The sequence below is a fragment of the Lactuca serriola genome, chromosome 5 (assembly GCF_051521515.1).
Source record: "Lactuca serriola cultivar US96UC23 chromosome 5, Lser_US96UC23_V15, whole genome shotgun sequence".
Taxonomy (NCBI): domain Eukaryota; kingdom Viridiplantae; phylum Streptophyta; class Magnoliopsida; order Asterales; family Asteraceae; genus Lactuca; species Lactuca serriola.
In genome coordinates this window covers 319,520,140-319,540,519 of record NC_136412.1, presented here as the reverse complement: position 1 = coordinate 319,540,519, position 20,380 = coordinate 319,520,140, and the positions used below count along the sequence as shown (strand labels likewise).

Genomic DNA, 20,380 nt, shown 5'->3' with positions numbered 1-20,380 from the left:
TTCCCGGTGAGCCTTCCTTGACTTCTTAGACTCCGTCATCGGTAGAAATCGGGGTAAACAAGTCGAGTTCTTGTCTGATTTCGATGAAATAAATGGAGTGAGGAAAGGTTTGGGTGGAGGTCTGATCGATGAAAACAGTGGGAGCCTCTTGGTCTCGCCGGATGCTACTCCATCTCCAGTGGTCATTGAGAACGAAGGGGAGGACCTTTGGGGTTTGGACAGATCGAAGGAAGAAGAATGAAGAAGTGGTGGTCTTTGGTGATTGAAGGTAAACGGATGGGGTTTTCTTGAACCTCACAGGTCGTATTCTTTCTTAGATTTAATGTTTTCCATGAATCTTTTTTGGTGATTGAAGGTAAACGGATGAGATCGATTGATCTATATTATCAGCACCGAATTGACACTCGTGTGCCCATTGAAATCACGGTATGTTTGATTTCAGATTATTCATTTCATGTTTCTATTTCCTACTTAGCATCTGAGATTGGTTAATTTCTTTTCTTGAAAGATGGGAGAAATGAAGAAATTAACTAGTGGAAGAAGGGAAGATAAAATACGTAGGATTATCAGAAGCTTCGGCTTCAACCATTAGAAGAGCCCATGCTGTGCACCCGATAACTGCTGTTCAACTAGAGTGGTCTTTATGGTCCAGGGATGTGGAAGATGAAATTGTTCCTACTTGCAGGTTATCATTATGCGACTTTTTTTTTTAGTTTAAAGGCTAAATAATATAATATTTCAAACACTATATATAATCATTTTGATCATGAATTGATAAACTAATAAAAGGATTCAAATTTGTATCCCTGCTTTTTATCAGAGAACTTGGCATTGGAATTGTGGTGTACAATCCTCTAGGACGTGGATTTCTTTCATTGGGTCCGAAGATGGCTGAGAATTTGGCAGAGGGCGATTTTCGTCAGGTCTGCATAAAACAAATTGAATCAGATTCTTTATCAATTATAATATAAAATCATTAAACTGAGTTTGAGCTTGTGTTTATATATATACTTGCTCTTTTTGTAGAATCTACCAAGGTTCCTACCTGAGAATCTTGAGAATAATAAAATGTTGTACGAACGAGTTAGTGCGATTGCAGTAAAGAAAGGGTGCACTCCATCACAACTAGCATTGGCGTGGGTTCACCACCAGGGGAAAGATGTTGTGCCCATACCAGGAACCACTAAAATTGAAAACCTTCAGCAAAACATTGGAGCTTTATCTGTGAAACTAACACCACAAGACATGGATGAACTTGAATCTTCACTGGGTAATTTCTTGTCCTTCCCAACTCCCAAGTCTTAGTTATGAACATGCTTATGGATGTTTGTTTGGAGATTTTCATTTTCTTATCAACCACAAGTGATAACTTTGCACATACAATGGAATGGATCTATGTCCCTTCTGAAACTATACAGTTGATTACTTTTATCTTCAATGATTAACAAAAAGATTGTGCTCTATGATTTCCTAGGGATTGTTCATCCCGGCCATAGAAGGACAAGGCACTGAGGAACAAAAACAGAAATGGTTTCCATTGGCCCAAAAAATGCAAATTATTGGTTTTTATGCACAAACATAACTTGGTCATTGATCCAATGTTCAAGGTCTTGAAACAACTGCAACATTTGATCCCCAAACGGACGAGTTTGTCCTTCACAGTCCTACTTTAACTTCAAGCAAAGCAAGTAACATGAAATGGATTGTTCTTAAATAAAGATCCCCCCTTTTCTCTTTGTTTTTCCACTTTTTGATATTTTTTTCGTATTTTCTAATTCAACTTTGTTTCCACTCTCTTAATCTTTTCTTTCGTGGTGGCCTGGTGGATTGGGGAAAGTGTCAAGATCTCATCTACAACACCACTAATAATATTCAAAGGCTGACTATCCAATAATATTTTGGCCCTGGTGATAAGTTGCTTGTTACATCTTTAGCTGCAGCAAGGGCAGGGAAATCAAAGGTAATCTGAAATTCGATTATATAAGTTTTTAATGAGTCTCTATTTAATTGAAACTGATTTTAATTTTTACATTCTTTGGTTGATTTTTGGATTACCAGTTTATTATAGGGGATGGAACAAACATGTATGATTTCACATATGTTGAGAATGTTGCACATGCTCATGTATGTGCTGAAAGAGTTGTAGCTTCAGATGGATCTGCCTCAAAGAGAGCTGCAGGAGAGGTAATTTAAATAAACCTTTTCAATTTTACTTGAGACAATATAATATATGGAGTTTTTATTATTTTTTAAATTTCCAGGCTTACTTTATAACGAATATGGAACCAATAAAATTTTGGGAGTTCATGTCACTTATTTTTTAAATTTCCAGGCTTACTTTATAACAACCCTACAATCACTGAAATTAGATTGAACCAGTGAATTTGAATCATATATTAACAGGGAGGGAAATTGAATCAGATATTAGTTAATAGTATTTTCAAGATAATCACTATTTAAATTTCAACCATTAAATGTTCGTATATTCCAATTGTTGTTTGGGCTTTCTGGAGTAATGCTTGTCGTGCTATATGTTATCCCTTTTCTTGTTTTGCCTTACAAAAATTGTGTCTTACAACAATATTGCCTTACAACAACTGTCTTATACAAATGTCTTGGTATACTTCTTCAGAAAGTTGATAACATGACTTATGTTCGTGATAAAATCGTCTGGATGTACAAACAAGCAAATAATCTAGATTTCAAGTATTCCAGCACCTTGATAATTATTACATTGCTATGTTTCACATTTAACCCTGTTTTCTAATATTGTTTTGGTTGAACATGTTATTCCTCAAATTTTAACAGATTCTTGAATTGTGACTCACCCCTGCAGCTTTCTGAATGCAGGCTTATTTTGGTGCTGGATTAAGTGGAGTTCTGGCTTGGTGTGTGCGAGTGGGAAGGAACCAACCTAATGCCCCCGGAGTTCTGGCACCATCCATCTTTACTTCCTATGTATCCAGGTTAATCTAATCGTATTAATTCATGTCTCAAAGTGTGTATTCCAATATCAGGTATCATGATTTGTGTATTTATAAAATTTTGAAATAGGGTCTTGTTCAATGCTTTAGCTGTGTTTGCTCTAAGGGAGATCAACTTATCAAAAGTAAGTTACTTTTTCACCCTTTTATTTAATATTTTTGTGATTGAATGAAAGTCTTAATGAAAGTAATTGACAACCCTTTCTCTGTAAATGATGTTGTGATTGTGGGAGAGGTGTTGTGTTTTTCTCTGTTGCTAGGTAACCTTCTCAACAACAACATTCTACTTAAGCAGGTGAGTAATCAAGATTAAGGGAGACTTGTAATCATGTTTGACATTCCTTTCCAGTAACAAACAGAGTTGTATGATTATTTGTTAGTTTTATAGGAATGTATAACCCATGTTAGCAATGTATTATTTTTGTTTAACATTTGAATGATTCTTTGTATGACATTATAATTTGTGCAATTTATTTTATTTTTTGAGTATGAAATTTTATTTTATATTATGCAATGGATTGTATTTTATTTCTATTATGGTATTTTATTTCTATTATGAGAAATTAAATGCAAATTTAATTTAAAATTAATAAATATATAAATTTATTTTTTTTAAACATTTAAATTTACGATACGCAAAAATGTGTGTCGTCTTCATTTATGACATGGCCTTTCTTGACATGGGCTTTCTTGATACGCATTGTGTGTCATTAACACGCGCGTTGTAAGGTTACGACACGCGAATGCGTGCCGTCTTCCTTTATGGCAGGGCCTTCCTTGATACGCATTGCGTGTCGTAAACGCGCGTCGTAATTGCGCGTCGTAAATGAGCGTCGTAAATGCGCGTCGTCTCTCTTTATGACAGGGCCTTCCTTGACACGCATTTGCGCGTCGTCTGAGCCTTTTACGACGCGCAATGAGCGTCGTAAAAGGCTGTTTTTCTAGTAGTGCTTGGACCGTAAACTGCTTGGTGTTTACGGTCGTATACGTGTTTACGGTTGTGTTTATGGCCGTAAACAAGTTTACGACCATAAACCCATTCACGGCCCATGTTCACCAAGCCTATGTTTCTTATGTATAAATATAGGTGTAAGGGGTGAGGAGTAGAGTGATGAACAGAAAAGGGAGTGTACGGCCTAGAGAGAGAGAGAAAAGAGTGTGTGTTATGTGTGAATCTTGTATTTGGATCTACATTCTAATCATCAAATAATACAAGATTCATCATCTTCTTCTTCTCCTTCTCTTCTATTTGATCTGACATCATCCGTTTGATTGAGATTCCGCACCATCAAACGGATCTGATTGATACACAGGCATTTTGGGGACTTACATTGCTTGTTGAATTGTAAAACATGCAGGTGAAAATGAATGGAGAACTTTGTTTACCTTCTATCTGTCAGATATGAAAGTGAAGTTGGAGTTTGCATACAAACCAAGATCATCTCCTAAGTTAGTTAAAAACTAGGTCCATGAATTAAAGTTCTCTGCTTCAACAACTACATATGCCAAAGGATATGTGCAATTGTTCCCATCTAAACCCTGAATTATCATGTCAAACATAGTAATAAGCAAACAACTAACTATGGTCAAACATTAATGAAATACTAAAATATGATTATGCACATACCACTGTTGTCAGGATCATACCATGGTATGGACCCTTCATGAATGCACCATCAAGCCCTAGTAAATCTCTTTTCCCTGCTGCAAATCCAATTTTCAGTGGACCAAGACAAATGTATACTCGTTCAAATACCCTGGTCTCAGATGCATAACATGGTTCACTTTGCACTTGAAGTTTGACTGTGGTGTTTGGATTTCTACTCTGCACCTCATGTAAGTAGTCTTTTAAACACGAGTACTGAGCATCAAAATCTCCCTTAATTAATTCCAGGGCTTTCTTTTTCGCCCTATGAACTTTCATGTCTGACAATCCAACTTGGTATTTCTTCCCAGGCATCTCACGTAATGCTCTAAGTGGTATTTATGGGTTTGACTCCATTGTGTCAATAATCTGTTCAGAGAGAAACTTGTAGTTGCATGCCCTAATTTTCCTTGTTTGAAGACATGTATGTTGCTTTTCATAGGTCTTAACAGTCCAATTAATGTCTTTTTTCCACTTACTCACTAATAGGACCCATGTGCATTTATGAATAGAACCATCTTTGACTTTCTTTTTCTTTTGAATTGGTCCCACTTTGTCATTACTTTTGATGGTCTCGCCTGTTTCTAATATCCCAAGGTTTGGTATAAACCCTTTACAAACCACTCTAATCCTGTTTTTGTTATTCTTGACGACGTCTAACTCCCTTCTACTTTGTATGGAATGAAGATAAATTTGTTGTTTAACTTCCTTGGTTGTGCTAAAAGTCTGGTGGATGTAAAATGGATCTTTGACAACAACTGTTTCATTCTTATGTGCTCTTTGTAAATCTCTTATCTTATTCCTTTTTTTACTAGCTTCACCTTCATCTGATGAAGATGCAGATACTAATTCTTCAGTGTCTATAACCTCTAATTCTTCATCACCTTCTACTGCTTTATCTCGATCATCAGGAAAACTTCCAACCCACTCCACCTCTTTGTCAATGTTGGGGTGAAAGTTCTTCATATCAACCTTTGGATCATCTAACAAATTATATTCATCAACTATGTAATCACTATCTTGACTGTCTTCACTATCTTCATTGTCTTCACTATCATGACTGTCTTTACTAGCTTGTCTGTCTTCACCTGCTTTTTCACTATTTGGTTCATCTAGTTCCATAAGAGTCCCACTAAAAGGTTCACACCATTCAAATGTATCATCCCAACCATCAACATTAGGACATGTGCTTCCCATCATTGGTTCAGTCAAAGGGCTTTCAATTCTTGGTATATAGGCAGGGGTTGACTCAACTGTTTCACTCAATGTAACAGGGGGTTGTTCCAAGGTTGTTTCAGGTAATGTACTAGGGGGTTGGTCCATAGTTTCTAAATTCTAAAAAACAGGGGCTTCTTCACTAGGACCATCCCCTGAATTTGACTATGTCCATAACAACCTTTTACGACAAAAGGACTCAAGAATTTCGTGTATCTTTATCTTTACAGGGTTTGGGGGCATTTGAAACGTATGCAGCTTGGTTTCCCAAAACTCTGTATACACTTGTATCACCTTGTGTTCATAAATGTATGACCTAAAGTGGTTTATATCTTCGTCACAACCCAAAGCATACAATCCAAAATCTAAATCCCAAGTTGGTCATTTGAAATGGTAGTAAATACTTTTACCTGGTTCCACACAATCAAGCAATTCCATTATCTCATCCATATCATGCACCGAGAACAAGTCACTATCAATGCCATCAGTATATTTCATCTTCCCCTTTATGTATTTGCGGCCTGGAAACTTCGTAAAAACTCCACCATAGTTCAATCGTATCGAGAACATAGATGGATTCTCAGGTGCGAACCCAAAACATAAAAAATTAAAAATTAAAATTTTTTACCTTGTAGGAACGTATAATGGATGATCAACTGAGTATGTAGAAAATTTTACCGTATGAGCTTTGGAGATCGTATTCCTCCCATTATTGCCTAATCCTCCAGTTCACCATCGTAGAAAACTAGGGTTTTCTTGTGCAATGCTAAGGGTCGACGTACGATGAAATGAGAAATGATCGGTTATCGAAGTCGTGCCATAATGGTTCATGTATACAAACCGTGAAAAGACGAAAATGCCCCAGCGTGCAAGGAACATGGGGAGTTTAAACGGAAGAATTTAACGGTTAACGTGCATAAGGACTAACCGTGCAAGATAAATAACAACGAGGGACTGCCCGGGTTAAATTTTGGAAATAGGGACTAAACACGCTTTCTGGCATGTGCACGAGGGACCAACGGTGTAATTTACCCTAAGACTTATCAGTTGCAAGGTAAGTTTTTTCGTTTTCTGTGGTTGCTCGCACATAAATATTTATCATGCGCTTATTATGTGGATTTTATTTATTTATTGACAGTATGTTTTATGATAAGTATGGTTGCGTGCAAATGTTATTTTGGACTTGTTATCTACTGTATGTTTTTTGAGTGGCATGTTTAGTGGGAACATGTGGGGTGTTTAATCGCCGTGAGCATGACGGATGTGTGTGATCGGCAAAGATGAGAATTGAGAATTATACTCATTTCCTTGGATATTTAAAATACTTGAGTAAAATGGATGATGAGTTGTCTCAAGGAGAAGGGAAATGAACATTTTGTTCATTCTCTAGATAATTAATTGTTCCCCTAAATTATGTCATCGGGTGATATGTTTTGTTATATGATTATTGAATGTATATGATAAAAATATTTGTTTTTTTAAGTGATGGACATGCATGTGCAACACGAGCTCACTAGGCCCTAGGTTTACCCTTTTAGAAACTTTAAATGTACGCAACCCATGAAACTATTAAACAAGTGACAGTAAGAAGGCTAGGGAGAAGGATTGATCAACAAGACGAAAAAAGAGTTACTGAAAGACGTAACACCCAAAATTCTTCGGTTGAAGACTATATTTTATTTTATTTGCTTCTGCAATAGTTTTAATCAACAGTTAAGTTTTAGAATTGATCTTGGGAGATGTTCGGATAATTATATTTTCATATTTATTATCTTGAAAATTGGGATGTTACACTAGGGGTAGTATTTTTTTTGACACAAACTTCTTGCTTCTTCTTTCTTCTTAAAAGATTATTGGAAAATGTTTGTGTTTTATATTTTTCGTGTTGAAATCAAAATTTTTCGATAACTCAATTTCTGTTTAATTTTTTTATATTAGACTGTTTTGTTATTGTTATTAGCGATTGACGATAACTCAATTGATTGTGTTTTTATCTTTAAATATTATTAAAAAAGAAACCGTATGACATCATCTTAAATATTCAAGGACATTGATTGTAATTTGATCACATATTTTCTACCATTAGTTCACTTTGTGACATCACCTACAAAAGTTTTGATAAAAAACTCTTTTTTCCATCAATCGTTACCATGTCTAAAGGTAACTTATGTTGTTACCTTTAATACCCGTTCAATTTTCATAATCTTTATTCTAATAAAAGAATAGTTTTAATCACCTTTTGACATGTGTCATCCTATTAAACCTCCTAATTCATGCATATTTTATTCTTCTTTTATCATTTGTCACCCTATTAGGCTTTCTAATTAATGCATGTGTAACAATCAAAAAAATTAGGTCGATGTCCGTCGAATGACGACCATAACTAATTTTGCTGCAGGACTTAATGTACAACGTTCTTAAAAAAAATAAGTATATATTTTTTTTTATTAAGAATCGTTTAATATAGATCATTATTAGATTGCGACTAGTTATATGCTAATAAAATCAATAAGATATGTATATGGTTAAGTTCATATAGTAGAAGGGTATTATTTAAAAAAAAAAATACCTAAGTCCATGCAATTATGTTAAGTAATAATAGGTGAACCTTATTATTTTTATGACAAGAGTGTAACAAAATATATGGAGCATGAAATATACATAAGTGTGTATATGGTTAGGAAATCTCCAAAACTTCCTCATCCATACCCAAGAAGTTCATTATTGACATAATACACCTCATGTAAGGGTTAGTATGACACTATTTGCAACATATTACTAGCCATAAGAATTAAAGGCCAAAGTCAACACCTAGGACTCTACTTTTCTCTCTCTCACGTGGTTAATGTTATGTCACCCACCAAATCCCACCTTTTCTACATGTAGCAAGTACCATACATTAAATTGGGTTGCTTTCAAGATTTAATTAAAAGTACAAAGGAAGATGAGGTGAAATAGCTTAACTTTTATGAGTAACCAAAGAAGTACAATAATGATGAAAACATGGACAAGTGGATCACCTTAAATGACTAACACTCCTTATCCATCTATCTCACGTGTCCTCTTTCCCTCACAAGTCATCCATCCATGCAAAACCCCAAGCCCTTATTAGAGAGTAGAGTTACTTCAATAAATGGACAAAAGTATACATTAAAGGAAAGCAGGAAAGTGGATAGCTTTGAGAAGTGTATAAAAAGAGCACTATTAGGGACCTTTAACCCAGAAAAATTCAGCCTCAAACTTCTTTCCTCTCTACTTCCCCTCTTGTGTTCGGAGTTCACCAAGGAACACCTCCACCGGAGGTGTTTATTGGCTAGTTTACCGGTAAGAAAAGAGGCAGCAGCCTCTCGAAATTCTCCACTGATTAACCAACCTTCGAGACAGCCAAACACCCTCCCTGGATCGATCTTGTTGCTGTCAAAAGCTGCTGCAAAAATAGGAACGAAAAGGGGTGAGAAAGCTGCCGGAAACACCCCCGACAACCCCATTTCCGTCGACAGCTTTTGTGGCTGTTTTGGGTGAGTTTATTTCACCTTAAAAATCTGAAATACTTGCTGTTTTGAACACCTTAGTCAAGCTCAATAATCTAAAACTAGATTCGTTTATTGTCGGTGAAGGTATCGGGTCTTGAACGAAGCACAAACCTCACCGAATCCTCCCGTCTAAACTCGAGAATCACGCTGCAAATGTGAGTCTTTATGGCCCCGTTTTTACATTTTTACTTATTTGGGGGGAGACACATACTTGAGTATTTTGATATAATAAAATGGCAAAAAGTTTATATGTTACATGCATAAACAGTTAGTACTAGATGCAAAAATTGTTAGCGTCAATGTTTATTACATATACTATTTTTTTACAAATGACGTTGTAATAAAGGTGGTGGTTAGTAATGGTTATACACAAAATTTTTATAAAATGTTAGACTTATTTACAAGCACTTGTGTAAACAAAAGTTAGATAAAAGTAATCTAGTGTTATATTATTTGTCGAGACAAATAAGAGTATCGTTAAGAACATATGTCAAAATTTTGATAAATGAACATGTTTAACTTGTCATGATAGGTATAACCATATGACTTGTGTATATTAGGGCATTAAGCTTATTTTTCATCAAGTATTGATAGTAAAGATTTAAACGAGATGATAAAATAAAAATATACAAATGAATTATAAAATGATATCAAGAGTATGAGAATAAACCACAAGTAGTTATATATTATGTTATAATACAAAATCTTGTTGATAAATAATGTGTTTGTATTTTTAAGACTAAAGTTTACTTACAAACGAAAATAATACGTTTCAACATTAAGTAAATATTAAAAATACAAAAATATTCGATTAAAGCAACGACCGGTGAACCGACATAACACTGACACGTATGAAGTATTCAACTACGCTAAAGGAACGTCTTTCCTATCGGTTGGTAGATTGAAATTTTTGAGTAAATACTGTCTCTTTATTTGAAAGCTAAGTTAAATTTAATATTTAACTAAATGCACTAGATAAAAATAAAATCATAAATAAAGATTCGCGTTGGCGATCATTGGAAGCGGCGGATTTTTATTGTCATGTATTTTCGCGGATTGTGTATCTCGTGTGTGCTTGTGGGAGGAATGTATCGAAAGGGGTGGAGGAGAGAGTTTGTTGATGGTGTGTTTTTCCCTTGTAAGGATCCGATCTTGGAATCGACACCTAGCTCTATAACCGTTAATCCAGGAGGAATCATATACTGTAGGTCTATGTACACGGCATAGATTTATAATAAAGAACTTTGGTGTAGATCTAATTCTTATGGAAAGATTTATACGAATGGTTATTTTCCGTCTGTGGTTGCTAGCTACAACTTCGTCTGACGAGGCAACAGGCGTCAAGTGTTTCTTTCTTCGTTACTATACGACTACTTTTAAACGTTAGTAACAATCTCGATTCCTCTATATTTATTTGTATTGTGCCTGTGTGGCTTGTTTATTGCGCTTATGCGATTTGTGGAGGAGCGACGAATAGTGTCGGTTATGGGCAAATTAATATATTGAAGATTTTTACTCGAAGATGTATAGATCTAGATTGAGTCAATTCTCCCAATTTGGGACCGAGAGTGTCGAGTGATAGGACGTTATATAGTTCTCCTTACGACATAATTTTTCGTAACGGACAAGATCCAGAGAATAAAAATTGTCATGAAAATAACTAGTATTTATTGTTTAAAAAGTGGTTGTATAGAAAAATATGCTTTATAATTTACCGGTCTTTGGAAACATTATTTTGAATTATAAAAATCATCGGAGTCAAAAGAAAACCTATAAAGCTCACCAACATTATTGTTGACATATTTTCAAAATGTATGTGTCTCTAGGTGTTCAAGGTGGCCAGAAGAACTCTCACCACGTGTGAGTATGATAGGTTTGACGTTGAAAATAAATTGTTGGCTCTATAGTAGCCTTTTGTCTCTTTTATGTTGTAAGAAACTGAAATCTGCGTATAACGCTTTTGGACTATTAAACAGTGTGTTTTGTCATATTCATACTTCGGATGAATGTAATATAAATTTTGTTATTATATCATTATATGTCGTTGACTATGATCCAAACGTTTAAGTCGCAACCCCGGCGTTTCCGCCATTGGTCGGGGTGTGACAGCATGTCAATTATCAACCTATTAATTCTCAATTTTAAATTTTAAAATCTAAATTTCTCACTATAATTACATTAAATTAATAACATTAGAATAAAAATTAAAATAAAATTAATACAAATTATAAGGTGATATTATTTCACATATTTATTTAAATTAGCGATTATAATTTTATATAACTAAAAAATATCACTTAATTAATAATTTATTTAAAATAATTGATTAATAATTTTGAGTTCTCATTATAAAAATTTAATTAATTTTGTAATCGTGGTTCCCATGGGTTATAAACTAGTATAGATTATATCAAATCCCATAAAATCAACAGTTTAATAATCATAAATTTTGACCTCCATTTAATGAGGAATTTAATCTAATGAAGAAAGTAATTGTTAATTCAAACAAGATATATATTTTGTAATTAAAAGATTAAATAATATCCTACCTATGACTGTTACTTTTCCTAAAAATCTGCATACAAATCCATAGATTAAATAGATAAATTAAAATCTCTTAACAAATCAGTAGATAAATTTACATTTAAAGAATTTGCATCTTTATCTACTAAAATCATATCAATAATTACCTATTTTTGGTAACCTGATAAAAATTATAGCTCTATATAATCGTTAACAAATCGTTTCGTGAATATAATCTTTTTGTGATTTATCACTTTTTATATATTCCCTTTCCAACTCTGTTTTTTTCAATTCCATCATCCGATCGACTTATTGCAATTAGGATACCAACATTCATGTTCCTGTCAAAAAAAAAAATTAATAGCTCAAGTAAATCCATGATATTATTGCCCCTTCATTATGAATCATTTTTTTCTGTACTGTTTGAATTGAACGTATTATTATCACAAACTTTATTTGTTTTTGGATAATTGTTTCTCTTGTTTGGATCATGATACTGGCTTTGTTTATTGGGAGTAAGAATAGTTATGAAACTTTTATTTGCAAAAAGAAAAGCAGCAGAAAGCTAAACGTTAAATGTAATCTTGAGTGGCTTGTCAACTGAAACAACAAATTTGCAATATATATATATATATATATATATATATATATATATATATATATATATATATATATATATATATATATATATATATATATATATATATAAACAATGTTAGAGATGCTAAAGATCAAAATAACATGAAAAAGACATCCAACCAAAGATAACAACGAAATAGGGTTTTTACTTTTTAGGGAAAAACACCGATTTGATTCCATCATATTCTCAAATTCCTTTATCATATCCTGCGATGTTTAGTTATTCAAAATAAAGAACAGTAGCTTATAATTTTTATCCCTCGTAATGTATATATTAAAATAATAGTCCTTATACTATTAGCCAATCTCATTATATTTCATATTCTCATTATATTTTCATTTTACACCTATTTTCAATGATATTTACATCAAGGCGAAGGTGGGGATTAGCTCTACAACTCCATCAAGTCACTTCAGACTGGGTCTTAATCTATTAAGTCACAAACTGGCCCAAAAAACATAAAATTTCAATTTCATCTTTTATGTCCTAAATGCACAATCTCTTGCATTTCTTATCTTGAAGCCCTTTATCTCATCTCATAAAAGCGACTTAAACTTATCTTAACTTATTTCATGAAGTTACATTTTCTCGATTCATGAAATTTCTCTAAATAACCAAATTACCCTTTTGGTCAAAACTTCTCTCAAAGTCAAATCCTTCTAACTTTTTGGTTCTCACAATAAACACATGCATGACCATCATGTATGAAACATTAAGTTTCATACTAAATCAACTAGGTTTCACGAGTATCAAATTTTCTGGTGATGTGATATATGTGTTTTGCAATGTACCATTTGATATTACTTTTCCAAAAAAAAATATTTTTGACTTACTTTATGTTTTGCTAGATATGATTTCATTCAACTAAATTTGGGAATTAACTTTTTTTGACATCTTTTTTATTGTTACAGTATAGAAAAGGCGCATACCGAAACAAACTGCTCACATTAACACATATGGATGAGAGAGAGAGAGAGAGAGAGAGAGAGGTGTCAAATAACTATTGTGAGGCAACATTTATACTAATAATCAAATGTAACAAAATCATATTAATGCCTATTTTATTTCAACTAAAACTTGCAAGGCTAAGATAAAATTGCATGAACCATTAGATAAATAAATCTTTTACAACTTTCACTTTCTAATTTTTTTTTTTTAAATAACAACTTATATACACTAGCTGAAGCTAGCAAAACAGAGAAAATTACATAAAGGTTATAGAAAGGATGGGGTTTTGTAACCACCCCTAACTAATTTTAAAACTCTTGCTCTTATTATTAATCCAAAGAAATGACTGAGAAGTAATTTTATCAAAAAGCTCACATTTCAACATATTATGAGAACCATAAACTATGGAGTTTCGATAACGCCATAGTAGCCACCAAAACATGAAGAAAGTTGCCTCTAGGAAAATCTTTCACCTTCGAGTTTAGGTTCAAAGAAAAGAACCACTTGGACTTGTTATGAAAAGAGTTGCACGAGGGCTAGAAATATCCCATAAGCGATGGAACAAAACCAAAAGCTCCCTAGAAATAGAGCATTGAAAGAACAAATATGAAGTTGAATATGTGGCACCATTCAGTGACAGTGACAGAGTCAGTAAGGGCAGCCGGATGCTGCGCCTCCCCTAACTGGCCAATTCATCCAATAAATGTAGCATTCCAATTGTAATTCTGTTTGAAACATACTAATAAGGCCCATATGAAATAAATAATAAAGCCACAGCCCCTCCTATCTATTTAGTTGTCTATATTTAACTACATAGACAATATATATTATTTTTCTGTAAATCTCAATCCTCGTTATTTAATTTGGAGACATATTGTTGTTTCTCCACTCAAAACCTTCAAGCCAAGGTAATTCATAATTTTATTACATATTCTAAATATTTTGTAAGTTACAATTAATAATATTATTAATCATAATCGATTTCTTATAAATGTAAAGTAACCATAACCAAAAAAAGTATATTGATTTTTTTTCAAACGAAATGGTATTCATTGCCTACGATTGCGTCTAGTTAGTGGTAATATTTAAGAAAATAAGCATAATAAGGGTTCATAACCTAAAAGAAATACTAGTATCAAAGAGCTAGTATTTTAATTATAAATTTATATATCTGTGTTATATATTTTAATATATTTTTTTATGATTTTAGCCCTTTATTTTAAAATCTTGACACCGTCCTAGTACCATTACAAACCAGACAGCAGACACAAGATAAAAGGAATTTTCAAACCCTGAACATATAAGTTAAACCTAAAATGTAATCTATCCAACAACAACAACCCTTAGATAAAAACATTCATCTTGATAGGATTTTCTAAAAACTAAAAACTTTGAAAATGCTGACCCACGCAAATAACTTTTTAGCTAAAAGATTTAAAAAGACAACATACCACAAAAGTAAATCTTTCCCTAAAATAGAAGAGTAAATTACATAAATTGTCCTTTGAGTAGGTTCCAATGGTTTTAACTTTTATGGTGTTTTTTAATGACTTTCACAATCTTAAAATGACTATGCTGCTTTTTTACTTTGTTTTGTTTTGGGAAAATGACTTAAAAAGGTAACGAAGTTTAAAAAATGTACAAAAAAGACCATTGTTTTTTTTTGTACATAAAATACCATTTTACCGGCTATTGTAGGTTACCCGGTTTCCAAATGTTCAAAAAATACCATTGTTGTTTTTTTTAGTACAAAAAATATCATTAATGTTACTATTTGTACACGGAATACCAACAAAATACATATTTGTTCAACTAAAATATTGTGGTAACTAGGTACTTTAGGTAAATGGGATGAGACGAGCGTAATCAGCAAGTGCTTGTTTGATGAGATTGTTTAATTTTTGTTGAAATTGTTGGAAAAGATCTTACTTCCACCGTATGATCCGCCGAACAAGATTACAGGTGACGTTTCGGCTCACAATTTTCTCTTCAAATCGGTGATGAGAAGAGCGTAATCAGCAAGTGCTTATTCGGCTGTTAGATAGGCTAAAGTAGAAGCGTTCGTGTATGCCTCTTTCTGGCTTCCATATGGCATCGATTCACCATAATATCGATGCTAGATCAAATCACGCAGATTTTGATAAAATTGTATTATTAAAGGTCTGCAAGTGAAGAAATTAATGTAGAGTAGAGTGATTAGGGCTTTTACTTCGGGGAAGATGACCATGGCACCAAAACGAGGGGCGACTTCCCAAACGAAGCCGGTGTTGGCAGCGAACCATTCGATGTCGCCTTCGTTGCAGCAATAAAGGAAGATTGGGCCCAAACGATTAGGGCCTGGGCCCACCCAGTGATCGGAGTTGATGGGATAACGTTGTTAGAACTTGGGAAGATCATTGAAGCTGAAATGATCAAGAGTCTGATCAAAGTATCGTGTCTCGTAAGTGTACTTCGGCTGAACAAGAATGTTTTGGGTTTTGAGAAGCCATGGGGATTTGCTGAGAAACGGAGGTGGCGGTGAGATTCCGGCGTTGATGAAAGTAGGCAGATGATTAGGAGGAAAAGTAAGAAAAAGGGTTTTGCCATGGTGGTGGAGGGTGGCGATGAAGAACAGTAGTGGCCGAAGTGAAGTGGAGGGTTCTTTATAAAAAAAATAGCTAAATTTCCATTACATTTAAAGAAGGGAAAATGACTTAAAAAGTTAACGAAGTTTCAAAAATATACAAAAAAGACCATTGTTTTTTTTTTGTACACAAAATACCATTTTATCTGCTATTGTAGGTTACCCATAAGGTTTTATTTGAATATATGTGTACTTTATTGGTATTTTGTGTATAAAAAATATACTTTAATGGTATTTTGAGTACTAAAAATAAAACAATAATATTTTTTTTTATATTTTTGAAACTTCGTTACCTTTTTAAGTTATTTTTCCTTTTGTTTTTTGATTTTTTTATTTCAACATAATTTTATATGATAATTTAAATATTTTATAAAAAGTAGCCCTACATTTTTTTCACCGTCAACCCCATCCCCGTATATGTTCCAACCTTGTACTTCCAGTGCACTGGCCGGACGCCACACCTCTTCGCCGGAGCAGCCTTCTTCCCTGAACGCCATCTTCTTCAATCGCGGTCATCTTCCTTCAGTAAAAGTCTGTACTTTCTCCCCCTTTATGAACCAATTTGAACAAGTTTTTTCCTCTTGCGATCGAAACACATCATAACAGAGCTGAAGCGAGAAGAGAACTGGAACGTACTTGATAGTTCTTCATCGGTTGCTAGAGTCATTGTTTGATACGTTGCATCTGAAGTTCGCAACATAGACATATCGTCTAAATCCCCCGATATCCTGAATGGTAAGGTTTTGAACCCTTGATTCAATATATACTTCCGCTTTTATTAATTTTGGTAACGTGTGCTTAGATATCTGAAAACTGTTTGATTTTTAAGTTCTACTGTTCCTTTTTACTAAATTGAATACCTAATTTGCAATGTCAAGTGTCAAGTTTGTGGCGTGATGTGTTATTTTAAATGCACAGAAGGTGTTCGATGAAATGCCTGAGATAACTATTGTTGTTTTCGCTGACCTAACCTGTTATCTGCGTCTGGATTATCTCCTAATCATTACATTTGTTTTGAAGGATTTCACGGAGAAAAGGAACGTTTAGCACAAATTGGTCTCGCAGTTCAATGCTTTTATATTTCCGGCGAACCACCGCTTCATTGCGTATATTTCCCTCTCCTTTTCTTTCTCCGGCAAGGTTCCTCTCAGCACTTCCGGCCACTCTCTCTCCACCGGAAAAACCAAACTCCGTCACAACACAACCCCTAACAAAGCCCCAACTCACAACCCTAGTCCTCGCTCAATACCACCATGGCAAATTCTCCAACCTTCTCCAAAACATCATCTCTTCACCCTCCGTCCTCTTCACAGCCTGCCACAACCTCATCCATGGCGGCCCAAACTCACATGCACCACCTTCTATCGACTCAATCTCATCTAATTTCTTCTCAATCACGGATCTGTCTGAAGAGATCTGCCAAAACAGATTCGATTTCGACTCATGCATCCTCAAAATGGCAAACAAAGGTGAACCAATTTCTCTCGCTCTTCCTAACTTGAAACTTAAGGTCTTGATTGAATCCATTAGAATGGTTTTAGAAGTTATATATGATGATCGTTTTGCAACTTTTAGCTATGGTGGTCGTGTGGGTATGGGTAGACACACTGCAATTCGTTATCTAAAGAACACTGTGGAAAACCCCTCTTGGTGGTTTACTGTTTCATTCAACAATAAAACGGAATTCAGTATAGAAAACACAAACAAACTATGCTTGATTATAGAAGAAAAAATCAAAGATGAGATGTTCATTGATATAATCAAGAGGTTGATCATATCAAAAGTAATTTCCCTTGATTTGGGTGGATGTTATTTAGGAAAAGGGCTCCCTCAAGAATGTGGGTTGAATTCAATCTTGATTAACATCTACTTGAACCCATTTGATCAAAGATTACAAGAATTACGTCTTCATATCAACAAAAAAAACCCTGAATCTAGATTGATTGAAGAAGATGAAAGTAATCATGTTTTCCATAAACCCTTAAAGATATACGCTGTTAGGTACTTAGATGAAATACTTGTAATCACATCCGGATCAAAGGGCTTAACCATGAATTTAAAGAATCAAGTTGTTCAATTTCTAGACAAGAATTTGTGTTTAGAGATAGATAGGGGTAAAACCGTCATTCACAGTGCGGTGTCTGAAGAAATTACGTTTTTGGGCATGGATCTTCGGGCAGTAACGCCCTCGGTTTTGCATCCTCCAATGTCGGAAAAGGCAATAAGGGCGAAAAAAAAGTACTTAAGACAAAAAGAAGTAAGACTTCAAGAACTTAAAAACAGAAGAGAAACAAATAGGAAAAAACTTGCTATGAAAATCTTTACACATGTCTATAAAAAACTTAAAACAAGCAACGGATTCAAATTCGATTTCAAAATCGAAAAACAAATTCGGGAAATTTTCGACACGTGGGCCTGCGAAACCGTTGATGAGTTTTTAAATTCAATAGAAGAACGCGCACCCGTGTATCGAAATCTCTCGGGTGGAGACTTTTTATCTTTAAAAAGAATCCGAGACCAACTTCCGGAAGAATTAATACAATCTTACGATAATTTTCAAGAAAAAGTTGACAAGTATTTGAACCCGATAAAAGCACGAGAGAAGTTACTAGATATAAAAATGAAACAAGAACAAGAAGAAGAAGAAAAATACACCGAAAGAACAGTCAAAGATTTGACCCAACTTCTTATAAAAGTCGATGCACCCGAAAAATCGATAAAAAAATCCGTAAAATTAGCGGGATTCACGAATGACATGGGTCGCCCGAGACCTATCACTTTACTCACGGTTCTTGAAGATATCGATATCATTAAATGGTACACGGGTATCGGAAAAAGATGGCTAAATTACTATTCGTGTTCTAGAAACTTCAAGTTTGTGAAAACGATTGTGAGTTATCACTTGCGATTTTCGTGTTTATTAACTTTAGCTGAGAAACACGAATCAAGTAAACGAGAAGCTATTCGACATTACACGAAAGATTTGAGGGTTTTTGATGTTGATGGAAGTGAAGAGTTTTGGTTTCCTAGTGAAAGGGAGATTAAGATGATGGGGGATAAGAATCTTGTGGATCCGAAACCCGTGGATGGGGTTTTGAGTATGGTGTTGATAAGATTGGCATTTGATGAGGGTTTGTATCGATGTGGTGCGCATTTTTGTGAGAGATTTGATACGATTGTGTATCGTATTCGGTTGTTGGATCGAGGTTTGAATTTGGATGAGAAGTGTTGGGTTTTTGATAGGATGTGTGTTGTGTTGTGTTCGGATCATGTTACTGAGATGTATGTTGGTGAACTTACGCTACAAGATGTTGACTATTTGAGCTTGATGTGTATTTGATACCGGATTTCATGGACTTGTATTTGTTCACTTTTTTAATAGTAAAATATCTAAAATGGAAATGGTTGTGATTCGATAAAATTCCATGGAATGAATAAAAGAATCTTGATATTCTTCTTCTTCTGTTATTGAAATGCATATTTAGCAAACTATGGTTGAAATTTTAATTTGATTTTGTTTTTGTAGCATCAAATTTTAATCCATTGTAAAAAGGAATAATATTAAATTGGATCAGCAGTCAGACACTACGGCAAAAGTAGTCACAGTAGCTCCGATAATTCCAAAAACTATTACCTCTAAAAAAAATCATATGATAGCACAAAGTGAGCAAATAGAAAATGGTGAACATGAACAACACTCAAATGAACAGCAGGATAGACCTCATCAGTAGAGTTTATGAATCTTGATGCACAATAAATTGATTGCTAGTGTTAGTGGCGATATCAGCATTTGCTTTTGTGGGGGGTATTATTGACTTAAAACTCTTGGAGGAGGAGTTACGTTTGCTCATGGAAAAAGATTTACAGTTCTTTTTTCAGCCACATGACCACTTGAATTGAGAGGCGTTGAATGTGATGATTGCCAACAGGAAATAGGAGCAATTTATTGTTGTGAGTTGTAGATTTCATTTTCAGATTTTAATTACCGTTTTAGTATGTAATTAATGTTTCTAGTGTTTTTTCTTTATGTTTTTTTTAATTAAAGTTTTAGTTTTATTTATTTATTTTTAATTGGTAAATGTTTTAATTCAATAATAATAATAATAAATGTGTGGGTTGGATAGATGAGAGGGATGAATATTCAAATATTATGGGTTAGAAGGGATGAAAATAAAAAGATAGAAAGAAGTTTATACAACATGTGTTGCATATGGGTTCGAATGGATGAACACCTTTAAACAACTAAAATATAGATTAAACATAAGAAAA

At 34.0% G+C, this 20,380-nt stretch overlaps 1 protein-coding gene and 1 pseudogene across 4 annotated transcripts; both read left to right on the top strand.

Moving 5' to 3' along the window:
• The first annotated feature begins 237 nt into the window (after positions 1-237).
• Positions 238-1,305, top strand: LOC145050882 (putative aldo-keto reductase 4; annotated as a pseudogene).
• Positions 1,306-8,999: 7,694 nt separating this feature from the next.
• On the top strand, positions 9,000-19,570 carry LOC145055050 (RNA-directed DNA polymerase (reverse transcriptase)). Of its 4 annotated transcripts, none has more exons than XR_013685070.1 (3): positions 9,000-9,362; positions 9,462-9,532; positions 13,452-14,367. XR_013685070.1 is itself a non-coding variant. In XM_079003332.1 (3 exons), coding segments are annotated over exons 2-3 (2,322 nt in total). In that variant the 5' UTR covers positions 9,048-9,362; positions 9,462-9,530; the 3' UTR covers positions 19,452-19,570. The 4 variants fall into 4 exon arrangements, 2 of the variants coding, with proteins under 2 accessions (XP_078859458.1, XP_078859459.1); XR_013685069.1 differs by lacking the exon at positions 13,452-14,367 and adding an exon at positions 11,204-11,615; XM_079003332.1 differs by lacking the exon at positions 13,452-14,367 and adding an exon at positions 17,132-19,570 and having other exon boundaries at positions 9,048-9,362.
• The last annotated feature ends 810 nt before the right edge of the window (positions 19,571-20,380 follow it).